This window comes from Dasypus novemcinctus, chromosome 15 (assembly GCF_030445035.2).
Source record: "Dasypus novemcinctus isolate mDasNov1 chromosome 15, mDasNov1.1.hap2, whole genome shotgun sequence".
In the NCBI taxonomy this organism is placed as follows: domain Eukaryota; kingdom Metazoa; phylum Chordata; class Mammalia; order Cingulata; family Dasypodidae; genus Dasypus; species Dasypus novemcinctus.
The window spans coordinates 21,075,086-21,091,172 of NC_080687.1; the positions used below are offsets into that span (position 1 = coordinate 21,075,086).

Sequence of the window (16,087 nt, forward strand, 5' to 3'; positions counted from 1 at the left end):
TTATTTATTTATTTATTTTTTAAGAGGTACTGGGATTGAACCTGGGACCTCATACATGGGAAGCAGGAGCTCAACCACTGAGCGACAATCCTCTTCCCTTAGTCAACATTTTAAACAAAGGACATAGATGGCTGGCTTCCCATATTTGTGGATTATCAGGGACTTGAAGGAACAGCTGATAGCTGGATGGAGGATTCAGGATTCAAAAAAATATCTTATGTTAGACCAGTGAGACACATCTAACTGTTCCATAAGGACGGGTTATTGTTTTTTTTAAATAGTGATATATCCTAAGAACCTAGAATAGTGTGTGATACATAGTGTGTATTCAATAAATGTTAGTTGAATGGTAAGTGAAAATAAAATCCTGTGCTTGGAGCTACAAAAAGCTAACTGCATGTGGCTATGAAGTAGGCTTTGGTAAATGGGTTTATATGTTTTCATTAACATTAATTCAAATTTAATCGTGTGATATAACTCCAAAACTAATGTGACTTCGAAAATATGCAGAATGTTGGAAGTTCAAAGGCCCAATTCTTTGCACATTAGAGACATCAATATGACTATGGAGGTTTAGCTTGGAGGAACTGCAAGACAGGTGTGCTATCTGCCTAAAGCATGGAGAAGAGACTTAGAAATATTCTGAGATGTTCCAGGGAAGATATGTGGTAGAAGCCACAGGGAGATATGTGTGGACTAACTTTTTGCATTTAGGAAGTGGTAGAACTGACTGAGAGGGGAGTAGGGAAGGACAGGAAGTAATGAGTTCTCAGCCCACATCAGGGGTGACATAGAGGAGACTCCAGCCCCAGTTGAGAGGGGCAGGTCTGACGGGTATGTTGGGAGCCTTCCTCAGCCTGGATTACAAAGGGGCAGACAATCGCAATGGAGTTGAAACTACCGTGAGGGTGTGCAATGGCAGCTTCATGAAGTCCTAATTATTCTTGGGAAAAGAGGTGAATTGACCCCTCGTTTGGTTTGGCCTAGAAGGGAAAGGGAACTCCCTCCTTACGTGACTCGTGACTGATTGAATTTGGAAGTGCCACTTGTCCAGTCAGGTGTACCTATGTTAACTACTCAGAACACTCCTGATAAACACAGATGGTCCTTGAAGGGGTTGAATTCACCTTGCCCTTTGAATAGGTACCTTTACTTCTCTTTACACCAGGACAAAGACCAGAAAAAGGAACAACTTATTTATCATCAGTCCCCATTTACCTGAATATCTTCCAAGACTTTGAAGGATTTTGTCCAGAAATGATAATGTGTTATATTGGTCATTTTTTGGATTCTCCTCTTCTGTGGGGGAAAAATAAGCACAATAATCAAGATGTGATAATTAATGTTTGACTCCAAACATATTTTCATTTCAACTTTAGAAAACTAGTAAGAATGAGGAAAGCAGCAGCCCATTAAGAAAGCATGCAATGATGGTTCAAGCGCACCAGTTTTCCATTCCACAGCTTCATTCTGTGTTGCCAAAAAATCATATGCTGGCTTGGACGTTTTCTTAAATGAGCCCAGAACCAAGAAATGTTGGCTTTGCGCTAAAGCAACAGTTGGAATCTTACTTCCTCATAAGTGCTCTGTATTTTCTCTTTATATTCTTTAGGATACATGAACACAGAAATATTTCATCAATTTCAGGTATAAGAGTATCTAGTTGCTAGTGGTGAGAACTGAATTCCCTTCTATGGTCCTAATGCTCCTGAGAGCTTCAGCTTCTGTCCTTGGACATGGACACATATTTACAAGATGTTAATAGAGCCTAAAGTCTTAAAACTGAAGTTTGGTGCACCAGGAATAATGTTATGGACCATCAGGACCTTTCAGACATCCTGGACTTTACAGGTCACACAGAGAGGGTTGGCTTTTTGGCAACATGGAAAGGAAGATGTTTGCAGATCCTTAATCTTTAAGCTACTTCAGGCTTTTAAAATATTAATCTAAAGTTTTCAAAGTAATGAATTTATATTTTCAGTGAGTACTACAAGCCTACTGTACAATTTTCAAATTCTAAAAAGGATTTCAGTGAAAAATATGACTGTTTCCCTTAGATAATGCCTCATTACCAGTTTCCCAACTGTTATCTTTTTCTTAGTGTTCTCCCAGGGATAATCTCTACAGAGATTGTTGCCAAATTCATTCTATCACTGAATATTTAAAGCCACAATTAATATTTTTAGAATATATTGCTTAGAAATTATAAGCAGAAATTTCAGGTTAACTGATTGTGGAAACATTTATTTCCTCAATAAATGTAAAAATGTGCATGTTATTTTTGTTTATTTTCAGAGTAGAATCTTTAGGCTTTGTTAGTCTGGTCCCTATATATGTATGGTTTCAGTGGATTATCTATGCACCTGATGAGGTTGATGGGAAATTATTACTCTCCATTCATAAATGAGGCCCAGCAATGCAAAGCACCTTGTCTAAAGTCACTGAAGTAGTATGTGGGTAAACCAGGGGACCAGAGTCTCTGGCCCTTGTTCCTTCCAGCCACACTGAAACTTCTCCCCAGGGTTGAAATGCAAAGCTTTTCAGAGCTACAGGATTCCAAGTGGAACTATATGAATAAAAGTCTACTATTCGAACTTTCATTTCCTAGGAGATAGAGTAAAACGAATCAGATTTATCCTTTCAATTTAATTTAAAAAACCAATAAAAATATATGAAACAATGATATTCCAGATACCAAACAATAGGCAGAACAGGGCAGTGATTTCCAATAAATGGGAAACAAATGAGGGAAATCCTATGGTTGCTCCAGTGTACCGCCTGGAGAGAGCTTCCAGGCCTCAGCATGGCTAGTGGGAACATAGGCAGAGCCTAGTGGTGTCAATGTGTTTAAGAGATGGAGTCAAGAGTTTGGAGAAGCCAAAGTAGCTAGAATTTATAACACAGATTGCCAGAGAGTGAGAGTGAGAGTGAGAGTGAGAGAGAGATGAGAGCTCCAGAGATCTGCAGAACATTGCTCCAAGTTCAGCTGAGTGCTACGAATGGTATTCACAATACTGTGAATGGCTAGGAGGAAACTTCTCAAGGAGGGAAAAAGGACCAACCAAAAGGATAAGCAGAACAATTGTGCTCACACCAGAAATAGATGGTCTTCCTACCAGCCAAAGTGGAAAAACCTCATAATATTATAGGATACAGGGTGAAATACTCAGAATTAAATTGTTTCAGAATTAGGGAATATTAGCCTTATAATAAATGCTGTCCCCATCTAACACAGATTTAAAGTAATTCCAAAAGGGATCAAATTGTTTCTAAGAAACTGGCCCAAGAACAAAGATCAGTTAGATAATTGTAATACAAGTAAAAATATATTCAGTGCCCAACAAAGTACAGTTCACAATGTCTAGCATCCAAAGAAAAATTATGAGGCATAGAAAGAAGCAGTAAAATATAACCCATAAAGAGGAACAAGATTAATCATTCAAAATGATGCAGAAATGACACAGATAGTAGAAAAGAAGGCCAGAATATCAAAAGCAAGACTCAACTATATGCTGCCTACATGAAACTGCTTTAAATAAAGACACAAATGAGGTAAAAGCAAAAGGATGGAAAAAGATATACCATGCTAACACTAATCAAAAGAAAGCTAGAGAGGCAATTTAAATTTCAGACAAAGTAAATTTTTTAGGAGCAAAGAATCTTAAAAGGGATAAAGAAGGTCATTTTTAATGTTAAAGGGATCAGTTTGTCTAGAGGACATAATAATCTTAAATGTCTATGCACTTAATAAAAGAGCTTCAAAATGCACAAAGAAAAAAAGTGATAGAACTAAAAGGAATAATAGATACATGCAGTTATAGTTGATATCTAAACTACTTTCTCATTAATCAATTGAACAAGTAGATAAAAATTCATTAATCAATTGAACAAGTAGGCAAAAATTAGTCTTGAACTAAGGCTACCAACATTCTTGATCTAATTGAAAAATTTACAACAGTCCACCCATAAACAATACAATATACATCCTCTTTAAATGCACATGGAATATTTGCCTAAATAGAATATATTCTGGGACTGTACCATTTAAAGCTTTAAAAATGCTTTTAAAAAGATTCAAACTATGTAACACATGTTTTCTCACCAAAATGGAATTAAATTATAAGTCAATTTAAAAAGATGTCTGGAAAAACCTCCAAATATTTGTAAACTTAATACTACTCTTATAAACAACTCCTGGGCCAAAAAAAGAAATTAAACATATAGTTATACAATATTTTGAACTGAACGAAAATAAAAATATATTGAAATCTGTGGGATGTGATTAAAAGAAGAAAAGTCTCAAATCTATCATCTAAATTTCAACAGCAAGAAATTAGATAAAAAAGGAAATTAAAACTCAAAATAAGCAAAAGAAAGGAAATAACAGTTAAGAGCAAAATCAATAAAAAAAATAGGAATAAATGAATTAATCTAAAAGCTGGTTTTTTAAGCAGAACACTAAAATTGGCAAACCTCTAATTAGATAGATCAGGGATAAAAAATTGCATAAATGATCAATATCAAGAATGAAAGAGTAGGAAATAAGTACAGTTCTTACAGACATTAAAATGAATAATAAGAGACTATTAGGAATAATGCTTGTCAAAAATTTTGCAAATATAAATGGAGTGAACAAATTTCTCTAAAGATTGAGCAAGTTAGACCCTGAACACTATTCCATCTATATCTGGAAGTGGCTCCTCGGAAAACAGAGGCTGGCTGTCACCGTGGGCACCAAGGTGGAAGGGAAAATGGACGTTAAATGTGTGTAACCAAGGTAAATGGGGGGTAAGAGAGGAGTTTCGTGAGAGTACACAAGGATGGATATAAAACATGTAATATTACAGCATAACATATAGGAGATGACAGACTGATAATGTAAACCATAATGTAAAACATAGGATAACTAAGAATGTAAAAAACTGTGTATCCTAAAGTATGCACCACAACGTAAGCACAAATGTCACCTTGTTTGAAAGCTATTGTCTCAGACTCTGTACATTACGTTAAGTAAATATGATGTGAATAGGGTGTAAGAGTATCGCTGTGGAAGGGAAAGGTTTTGTGGTGGATGTATGGGAGTGCTGTATACTATATATATGCATTGCTGTGGTCTAGGGCTCCTGTGAAGAGAAGCTCAATAATTGGGGGGGGGGGGGGGAAGATAGGATGTAGAATTTTTTCCAAGTCAACACGTATTCTTTATATAACCTTTAAACCCATAGCTATATGCCATTTCCTAGTAAGGGACCCTGACATTATATTGGGCTTCAAATTTCAGGGAGTTCTGGACCACAGAGTGGTTCAACAAAGGCAATGGAGGGATACTGGTATGAGATACCATTGACAGGGGATATATGGCTGACAGGGAGCTGTACAGAACATATGTCCAGGGCATGGCAATGTTTGGATATACTCATAGTGGCAACAATTAAAAACCACAGCAGGGGGGGGTACTGGGTTCCTGGCCAGTGGTGCTCTGTCGTGGTCCCTAAGGGAGCAGCGACAGTCTCCCTGGTGCAGCGGCAGGGACCGGGAGGGAGTGAGGGTTCAACAGTGAGCCCCTGACGCTAATGACTATGCTTGTGAGCTGATAAGCCTAAAATAAGAACAAGGCCTAGAGCAGCATTGTGCCTGGGAATTTCCTCCTGTCAGCCTTCATGTTACTCAAATGTGGCCAGTCTCTAAGCCAAACTCAGCATGTAAATGCAATGCCTTCCCCCCAGCGTGGGACATGACACCCGGGGATGAGTCTCCCTGGCACCGAGGGACCACTATCAACTACCAACTGATGATGCAACTGGAAAATGACCTCATACGGAAGGTTCAACGCGGATCAGCGGAATATCCCTGTCTACATAAAATAACATGACTTTAAAATGCTGTTTGACCTAATGTAAGGGGGAAATGGAAAGGAGAAATGAGTTTATATGGCTACGAGTCTCTAAAAAAGAGTCTGGAGGCTGTCAGAAGGATTGCCCTTATGCACAACTGAGCAGAGTCAGAGAGACAGATAAAGCAGATACAACCCCCAGATATCGGTTCCTTCGAGGGCTAAAGAGACCCATGGGAGTTATGGTCATGGCCGATGGGGTTAACTACCAGGTCAGATGGCCCCTCTTTGGAACTGGTGTTTATGTGTGACGAATCTGGACTCAGATGGGATCTCTCTTCATAAGACTTTCATGCTAATGTGCTGGAGGTGCAGTTAGTGTTGGGGTTTAAGATATATTTAGGGGATTTGAATCTCTGGACTGACAATGTGATAGCCAGGTCCTGAGCCTCAACAGACTCCAGCACCTACAATCTGACTTATTGGGCTCACCACACTCAGCTAAGATGGAGTTGAAGAAGGACAACCACCACACCATGGAGCCTAGAGTGATTACAACTGAAAGTGGGAGGATTGTATCCAGCATCCAGGTGGAATCTGAGCCTCCTCTTGACATAGAGGTGCAATGGACACAACCAATCCAATGTCCACATAGAAAAGGTGGCATTGGATTGAGAAAAGTGGACATGATGGCTGATGGGTATGGGGAAAGGCAGGAAGAGATGAGAGGTGGAGGTGTCTTTGGGACATGGAGCTGCCCTGGATGGTGCTTCAGGGGCAATCACCGGACATTGTAAATCCTCACAGGGCCCACTGGATGGAATGGGGGAGAGTGTGGGCCATGGTGTGAACCGTTGACCATGGGGTGCGGGGGTGCCCAGAGATATACTTGCCAAATGCAATGGCTGTGTCATGATGATGGGAGGGAGTGTTGCTGAGGGGGGGGAGAGGTGGGGTGGGGGAGGTAGGGTTCAATGGGACCTCATATATATATATTTTTAATGTAATATTATTACAAAGTAAATAAAATAAAATAAAATAAAAACAAAACAAAAACCAAATTTCTCTAAAGACACAAATTACCAAAGCTCACTCAAGAAGAAATAGATATCCTAAGTAGGTCTATGTCTATTAAAAGAATTGCACTTGTAGTTAAAAACTTCAGAGAATCTAGGTCCATTGTCTTTACTGGTAAATTCTACCAAGCATTTGAGGTAGACATAACTATTTTTTACCAACTTATCTAGAAAACTGAAGAACAGGGAATACTTTCCAGCTCACTGTATGAGGTCATTATTAAATTAATACCAAAACCAGACAAAGGCATTATAAGGATTAATATTCCTCATGAACATTGATTAAAAATTCTTAACTAAATTTTAACAAATCAAATCCAACAATATATAAAAAGGAAAATACGTCATGACCAAGTAAGTTTATCCTGGAAACACAGGGCTGGTTCACCATCAAAAATCAATCACATGTATTCAAAGCCTAAAATATTTACTAATCTGATTTTTTACAGAAAAGGTTTGCTATGCCTGCAATAGATTCAGAAAAAGCCTTTGTCAAAATTCAGTATCCATTCATCATCAAAACTCTTAACAAGTTAGGAATAGAAGCTACTTCCTCAACCTGATAAAAGGTATCTATAAAAAACTTACAACTAACATTGTTCTTCATAGTAAAAGACTGAATGCTTTCACTCTAAGATATGAAAGAATGCGTAATCTTACCACTCCTATTGTGGTACTAGCATGGTACTAGAGGTCCAACCCAGCAAAAATGGCAAGGAAAACAAATAAAATGCATACATACGGGAAGGAAGAAATAAATTTATCTCTATTGACAAATGATAAGATTCTCTATGCACAAATCCTTCAGATTTCTGTATACTAGCAATGAACGATTGGAAATTGAAATCTAAAAAACTACCATTTAAAACAGCACCAAAATTGTGAAATATTTATGTATAAATATAATTAAATATTGTCAAGTTATTTATGCTGATAGCTACAAAACACTAATGAAAGAAATAAAAGGAGACCTAAAGAAATGGAGAAAAACAAAACATTCATAGACTGTAAGACTTAATATTGTTAAGCTATCAATTCTTGCCAAATCTATAGATATATAGCCATTCCAATAAAAAACCCAGCAGAAATTTTTGTAGAGGTCAATAAGCTGTTTTTTAAATTCATGTGGAAAGACAAGAAAAAAGAACAGACAAAAGAGTTTGGAAATCAAGAATAAAGTTGGAGGATTAACATTACTTGATTTAAAGTTTAATAGAGCAATGTGATATTGGTGAAAGAATAGACAAATAGATCAATGGAACAAAATAGAGAGTCCAGAAAGATCTACAAATATATGATCAATGGATTTTTTGATAAATGTGAATGATAATTCCATAGAGAAAATCGACTTTTTTCAACAAATGGTGTTGGAACAATTGGACGCAACTATGCAAAACACTGGAACAAAATAGTCCTTATCTGAACAACTACATAGTATACAGTGCCATTGTATGAAATTCTGGAAAGGCAAAATTAAAGGGACAGAACAGATCAGCATTTTTTAGGGTGGAGGGTGGAGAAAGAGTTCGCTACAAGTGGAAATAAGGCTGCGGCGGCTTGCTCGGTCGGTAGAGGTGGGGTCTGGCTGCGGACAAGGGGTCGGTCCCACTTGGGACGAGGGGTCGGTCCGGCAGCAGACGAGGGGTCGGTCTCACAGGGGTTGCGTGGTTCGGCTGACGGGGTCGCCCGGCAAAGCCGGCGATGAAGGGGTCGCCCGGAGAAGCAGGCGACGAACTGGGGACAAGGGAGGCCAGGCCCTTGTCGGGGGCTCTCAGGACTGGAGGGCGCACGGCAGAAGAACTACCCCGGAGACAAGGTAAACACGCAAGTCCACTTTATTGAGGGAGAGGCAACAGTTTTATAGGGGCTGGGGAAGGCTGATTGGTCGAAGCCACGCCCTGTTCTGATTGGTTGCCGGAGAAAGGTCAGTGGGAGGTACTGGACGGGGGAGGGGTGGTGATTAGGGATTGGCTGTTGCTGTTGCTGGGGGAAGTGGCAGGGTTTAGTGATTGGTGGCTGCTGTTGCTGGGGTGGAGGGCAGACTTGAGTTTCCCGCCCACGCCTGGCTGTTGCTGCTGTCGGGAGGGAGGGGGAGGGAAAAGGGCAGACTGGATTTTTCTGCCCTGCGCCTGCGCAGGGAGAAAGAAGAAGAAGGGTGCCGCCCCACAAGGCATCGTGTGGCGCCATCCGGGAGGAGGGGCGGCCGCGGAAGCATGGCTGCCGAGAAGGGGAGACCCGAGGGCACTCTGCGCCCATGCCGAGCTCCCTTCAGGGGTGGCGGTGAGTCCGACCAGCCACCCTATTATGGGGGCAGCGGCTTGGAATTAGGCCTACCGCGGCCGCTCCCCTGCCAGGCCAGCAAACCACACTTCAGCCCGAGGGGTGACCGCAGAGGGTGGGGAAAGAGTTCACTACAAGTGGAAATAAGGGAAGTTTTTGTGGTGAAGAACCTCTTCCACATCTTGACTTTGATGATGGTTACATGACAATACGAATTTCTCAGAACTTGAAGGATTGTACACCAAAAAGCATGAATTTCACAGTATGTAAATTATACCTTAATAAAAATTGGGGGAAAAGTTTAGTATTAATGCCTAACACTTATTATGAATTAGGCAGTCTTCTCAGTAGTTTACCAGTATTAATTCTCTTAATGCTTACAATAACACTCCAGAATAAGGTACTATTACCACCAGTTTACAGATGGCGAGATGGGTTCGGAGAGGTTTAAAGAAACTTAGCCAAGATCTCACCGTTTAGAGGTGGAGCCAGGATTTGTCAAGGTTCTTAGCCTCCAGTCTGCACTGACTCCCATGTCCCACTGTAAACTTTTCCATTTTCATGCCCCATTAGCCTAGAGAGATATCTGGAGGATTAGATTTCCATTGGATTGTGACAGCTATCATTAAGAAGCCAAATTTAGGTTGAGCTAAAAATGATTGCTCATCAGGGAAGGGCTATATTACGTGGTCAGTCACATCATGCCACTTGGTGGGGTAATGGAACTAGGTGTAATGGGGGGACCCTTTTTGGTGGTCTAGCTCAGGAAGTAGAATGAGAAAATTTCCAAAAAGATTCATGTGCCATGGTGACTGAAATTTCACATTAGAGATTCATTCTTTGAGGACTGTTTTAAGACCTCTTTGCCTCATTATCTCAGAGTATGGATCACAAGGACAATGTTATGTTTCAAAAGAATAATGTTTCATTGCTTTGGAGAGGTCCGTGTATAGAGCTCAACTTAGCCCTGAAGAGTGAGGTTTGGAAAACTTGGAATTGCTCTACTTGTGGAGTAAATAAGTGCAAAAACAAATTCTGTTGTGTGCCACACAATCCTAATTGTGCTGAGTGTGTTTGAGTGTCCATTTCAAGAAGAGAAGGAGTGAAAATCTTAGGAAGGTAGTTCAGCAAAGGAAAAATTCTTAACCATTTTGCATCTGTTACCAGCAGTGCTTTGGCTTTCTGCAAGCAGCATGGATGGAAATAAGAAAAGCAGAAATCTTTCCTGATGAATTTACACTCTGCAGGAAGCCTGGAGTAGGTGAGTGACAAGCTGGAGTAGGTGAAAGATAAGCTCCATTAATGGTTTCTAAGATATTAGATTGAACCACATGAAATTGTGGGTATTTGGCTGTTGTTGAAGTACACGAACAGTAAGTTCCTTATGGATCCACCTAATACGTTGGTACATGAGAAGGAAGCATTCTCATGTATATTCATTCCTTCTGATTTTGAGACTCTCCAAGCCCCAATATCATTGAAGACCAGAGACTAACATGATGAACGTTTTTATAAGGTGTCATTTGTTTATAAAGAATGTGGAATTAACTTCTAACCTAGTTTAAATCAAATACTACAAACCATGGGGGACTGGTGTGGTGGAGGAGCAAAAGTCAATTTTGTACTTAAATAGATGGCTGAAGGCTGAGTTAGTTTCCTGTAAGGGAAGAAATTATCAGTAAAACTGGCTGCCCAAGGGCACCTTTTAGTGGAGATGATTTTATCTTTGGCAACACGCAAAAGTTCTAGAGAAATCTACCAACACTACACTGTTGGTGCCTGCTACAAAAGGCTGAGAGTGGAAGTCCTGCTTATTCCAGGGAAACCGAGCTCAGCAGGGCTCCAGGAACACCTGATCCCCTCCAGTGTCACAACAGGGAGGCAGGAAATGCTCGCTGCTAGCTTCTGTAGATGAAAATTATTTCGTACAGTGAATACTTGAAAGGAAAAACACTACCCTCATTGTTCTCCAGTGGCAACGTTTCAAGCACATTAACAGCACAGGTGGGATCCGCCAAGCAAAAGACAGAAAGGGTGGAGGTAGAGCTTTTCACTTCTGGGATACTGGGCATCTGTCATAGTTAGAAAAACTAAGAACTAGTCATTAGAGCTGGTAATTATTGCTCTGTGTGACCTCTGTGAAACTTTCTGCCTCAAAGTTCTTTGGTTATCTTGAAAGGAACACATATCACACAAGCATATCTGGTGTCTCTCAGAGGCCCCTGGGCTCAAATCCCAGTGCTTGACGTGGGGCAAGTTATTTAGCATCTCTGTGCTCAGATCCAGCATCTGTAAAATGGGGATAAGAATGACACCACCTACAGAGGATTGCTGCGGGATCTAAAGGAGGTAATGTAGTTCAAACACAACACTGCCTGGCACAAAGTCAGTACTCCAAGAATATGAACTGTATCATTATAATGATTATTGTTACAGAGAACAATTATTCATTATTGTTCCTAATTTTGCTTTGTTAATAATTATGTATGATTCACCTTCATGCAGTTATTTAACAAACATTATTCAGCAACTCCTATATACCAGATATTAATATCTAGACCCTAGGAAAACAAACTAATGTATTTTGGTGCCTGCCCTGAAGGGGCTTAAAGTCTAGTGAAAGGACCAAATATTTAGTGCCATTATTTTGTTTTATGTTCATCGCCTACGTACTAGAAGGAAGATTAGGGAAAATAGAGGAGAAAATCGACAACCCTAAACCCAGGAGTTCTTTGACTAGAAAATTTCTGCAAAAAAATTACTCTGGTTCTTCCAGAAGGAAAACTCCAAGTTATTTATTTCAAAGTAGCCAACTGAAGAAATTACTTTGCAACTCAAAAGACCATCCTAGACAGGGAGCTTTCTATTCCCCAAATCAAATACAGCTTCTCAAGATACAGAGATAGCTAGAGATAGAGACAGAGACACATATATACATGTAGATGAATTTGTCTCTGGTCATCAGTGACATTGGGAAGTGGGGAGCCTTATGGCACATTATATTTAAGCAGTGAACAACTGTGTTTTGATGGCGTTATCCAAGGACTAAGTGACATCCAGGCCACTGAGAGACTGGACCCTGTCATGAGCACTCCTGGCCAGGCCTCCTGACTGTTGGCAGGGCCAGGGCAAAAGACAAGGCTTGTGTCTCAATACGGAATTACTGTTCACAGCGGGCCCGCAGTCCCACCCAGGGCCGTCCACCTGCTGCCTCCTTGTGACTTGGGGGCTAAAGGAGCCCCCACCCCCACCCCACCCCACCAGCACCACAGCCTGAGAGGTACGTGGATCTGCTGGTTGTGCATCTGGCAGAACAGAAGCTGGACCCAGCCGAGGGGTGAATGAACCCTCCCAGCCCTGTCTGCTCCTCAGGGAGCCGGGACTGCAGGCGCCCCTCCCCCAGGCCCCCCTTTTCTGACTCCGTGCATCCCAAAACTACGCCCCTGAGCAGAGGGGAGGGGGGGAGCACAGGGCCTGCAATAGCCAGTCTGTCAGACACCCTTTTCCCTGGCTCCCCGGGCACAGAAAGTGCGCTTTCCTCCTCTCCCCCACCCTCACTCTTCATGTGCTCTGCCCACAGGAGCCTAATGCTGCTTGTGCTTCGCACTCCTGGAATTCCCTTTTGTTCATTTGGTTGCTATGTTTTCAAGAAACCTTCCTACAAGACTGAGAAGAAAAACAACTGTACTTTGATGTTTGTGATATGTGGAGCCCTCTAAAATGGGGGACCCAGAACAGGACACTGCCACCTCCACTCACCCGGGTCTAAGGGCAGTGGTGTTCCAGGGCTGGGAGACAGCCTTAGCTCTGCTAGCTGTGTGCCAGGATGGATGCTAGGGAACTCAGATTTGAGTTCAAGATGCAACAGAAGGGACACTGGGGTTTGTTCACTTCCTAAGAAAGTGTGTGTGGCTCACAAATGGCAAACTGTCAGCAGAGTGTGGCTAGAGAACCACAAAAAAAGCCAGCTTCTGCCCAAATTCAATTCCTAAACCCAGCCATCTTCCAAAGAAGCTAAAATTCTCCCATTAGAGATTCATTTCTTTGAAAGATTTTATTAGGTTTTCCTCTCTAAAAGGCTAATAGTCAGTGGTAGAACAGCATATAATCTCAGCCCACTAACACATCAGGAGTCAGAGGGCTGCGGATATTCAGGAAATGGGACACACACGCCCCAAGGCACAGAGTCCAAATCACTCTACGCATTCCTTATTCCCTGAGGTAAGGTGACTTGAATAATAAATATATAAGGTAAGACCATTGGTAGGAAGAGGCGGAATCCAAGGAAACTAGGGGAAAGTTGAAAATGATTTTTAAAAGTTTTTGCTAAAATTATCTGAAAACAAAGAGTCGATTTCTTAATCTTATCTGCTAGTTCTTTGGAGATGGGTATATTGGCATGACTCTTGAGAAAATAGGAATTTTGGTGAATGCTAAGGTCAGTCATTCATTCTCTCATTCACTCACTCATGAAGTATTTACTGAGTGCCTGCTGTATGTGAATTGCCATCCTGGCCTTGAATAAATGCACGTCTTGGGTCATTCTTGTGCTGGTTGGCCCTTTCGAGAGTTTTCTAGAAGGTGGTATGCGATAAGTGAGTTGGGTGGAGCCCTGTCAGATGTTTCTGAGTCCTCTCAGGGATGCTCCCTGTTCTCCTTCAAGACAGCTAGTGTTCTGGAGGTTCACGCCCTGACTGCAGAGTTGGTCCTTTTCTAGAAAGGAGTAGCTAGCAGCAGGGGCTTTTTTCTAGAGGTCGAGTTGGTAACCCAGCTCGTTTTGTAAGGGAGTATGAACATATTCTTTAAACAATTTCCTTTTCCATAAAAGGTATACAACGCCACCTCTTTTGGGAGGTTGTTGGGAAGAAGAAATAGGATAATGCACATGAACTCACTTGGCGAAGTGTCAGTCAGACACATTCAGGCAGTAGTTACCACCATCCTCATCACCCATATGTATCAACACGTGTGGCACAAGGAGAGTCCCAAGGAACCCACAGACTTGTGTGGTTGTACCTCTTCATATGAAGTATTGAAAGACATATTGAATCACTATTATTGTTATTTTTATTACTATTACTGGCAATAATGTGCTAATTGAATTTCTATACGTTTTCCTGTCCAAAACAACCAGGTTCATGCCCCAAACTTACTTTTAGCTTATGAATAAGAAAAAACAAATGTTCTTGGGTGATAACACAGAAAAAACGGACAAAATTGAGCACATATCAATCTTGGCTCAGAAGTGAGGGAAAAGTCTGAAATTTCATTTTACCTACAAGACAACAACTTCTTCAAAGAACTGTTCAGATGATGGATTTGATATTCTAATGGGGTTCTGGACATTGATTACTCAAAAACAGTTTTCTGACAGATCAATTGGTTCTTCCCTCTGGCAGTAGATGCAGAGCAGCCGTGGGAAGTCACCTTTCCAATCTCCAAGGAAAGGCTGTTCACCATCCTCATTCTGGACCAGCCACTTGGAAGTAAGGGACCATATCCCATCATCAGAAAAATTAATACGGGAAAAGAGCATAAGGCTCTGCTTGCCCTTACTCTATTTCTTAATTAAAATAAAATGCAAAATGTTTAGTTTTATTTAGAGAAATGCAGTCAACATTCAGTAGGAGACCTGACTGATTATCTCCCTGGCACTGGCTTAAAGGTCTTTGGCGGCAGATAAATAAACTGGTCACCACTGCAGCTGATGTGACTAATTATTGTTTAGATTAAAATGCTGACAGCTAAATAGTTCTCTGGGGAGCATTGACTGTCTCATAAGGAAGAGAGGCTTTCAATGAAGACATACCACTGGTATTAGACCAACTTTTGGGAGATGGTCCCTGGCTGGAAATATATATTTAAAAAAATTTTTTTTTAAATTTTAAAAGAAGCATTAGATTACGTAAATGTTATATAAAAAATATAAGAGATTCCCATATGCCCCGCTCCCTCCCACTTCAACACTTTCCGGCATTAACAACACCCTTCATATTACACCTCTTCTTCCCTTTCCCATCCCTCGGAACCTCTGGTGGCCACTGCCTTTATATCAATGATGAGTTCTTCCATTGCCAGAATAATAACAATCTCTATAATCTCTATAGTAGAATAATAATAAGTCTACTTTAGTGCACTGTTCATTCCCCAATCTTGAGGATTTGGGGATGGTGATGCCCCTCTGCTTCTAACTGAGAGGGAGTTTAGATCCCATAGAGCAGATGGATGGAACTATCTTGCTTGCAGTTGCAGACACGCTGTTTCTTGGGATGAGTGTTTTGTCCAGCATCATCTCCTTGTAAGTTGTCCTGGGTGAGTTCAATGAACTAGAGAGTAGATGTTGTAACTCTGCTGAAATTCAGGGCTCAACTGGCACGTAGATGGACCAAAGATTTAAGTCTCTGGGACATATATTGATCAAGTATAGTGCTTGTTATAGGTTCAAATAAAAGGGGCAGAAGAGCCATGTGTAGAGAAACTATAAATGAGTCTAACTCTGTTACACTGGGAGCACAAATTCCAAAGTAAGCCCCACTGACAGGGTGCCAAATCCCTGAGCTTGTCTATCCTGCTTATGGTGTCTAGATGTCTGTAGAGCCCTCGGGAACCCCACTATTTGAGGCACTGTTTACTGTGGCAGTCAATGAGATCCTGCTGAGACTTGTGTAAGAGTGACCTCTGGAATGACCTCCCAACTCACTTTGAAATCTCTTCCTGGCTGGAAATCTTTTGCAATGAGGGATACTCATAAATATATGCAAATGGCTTTAGAGAGGTGGCTGCCCAAGGCAACATACTTTATTTCTACTTGATCTTAGAGACTTATAGTGGAGACTGGTGAGTCCCATAAAGCAGTGATTTTCTTATTTTTTAGATCTCAACCCAGTTGGGAATTTGT

The 16,087-nt window shown here is 41.0% G+C and overlaps 1 protein-coding gene across 1 annotated transcript in view; it reads right to left on the minus strand.

Moving 5' to 3' along the window:
* The window catches only part of SPACA7 (sperm acrosome associated 7), a 65,561-nt gene that overhangs the window by 2,845 nt on the left and 46,629 nt on the right, over window positions 1-16,087 (minus strand). Inside the window, exon 6 of the mRNA XM_058276409.2 lies at window positions 1,219-1,299. Coding sequence (XP_058132392.1) covers window positions 1,219-1,299 — 81 coding nt within the window. The remainder of the gene's footprint in view (window positions 1-1,218; window positions 1,300-16,087) is intronic.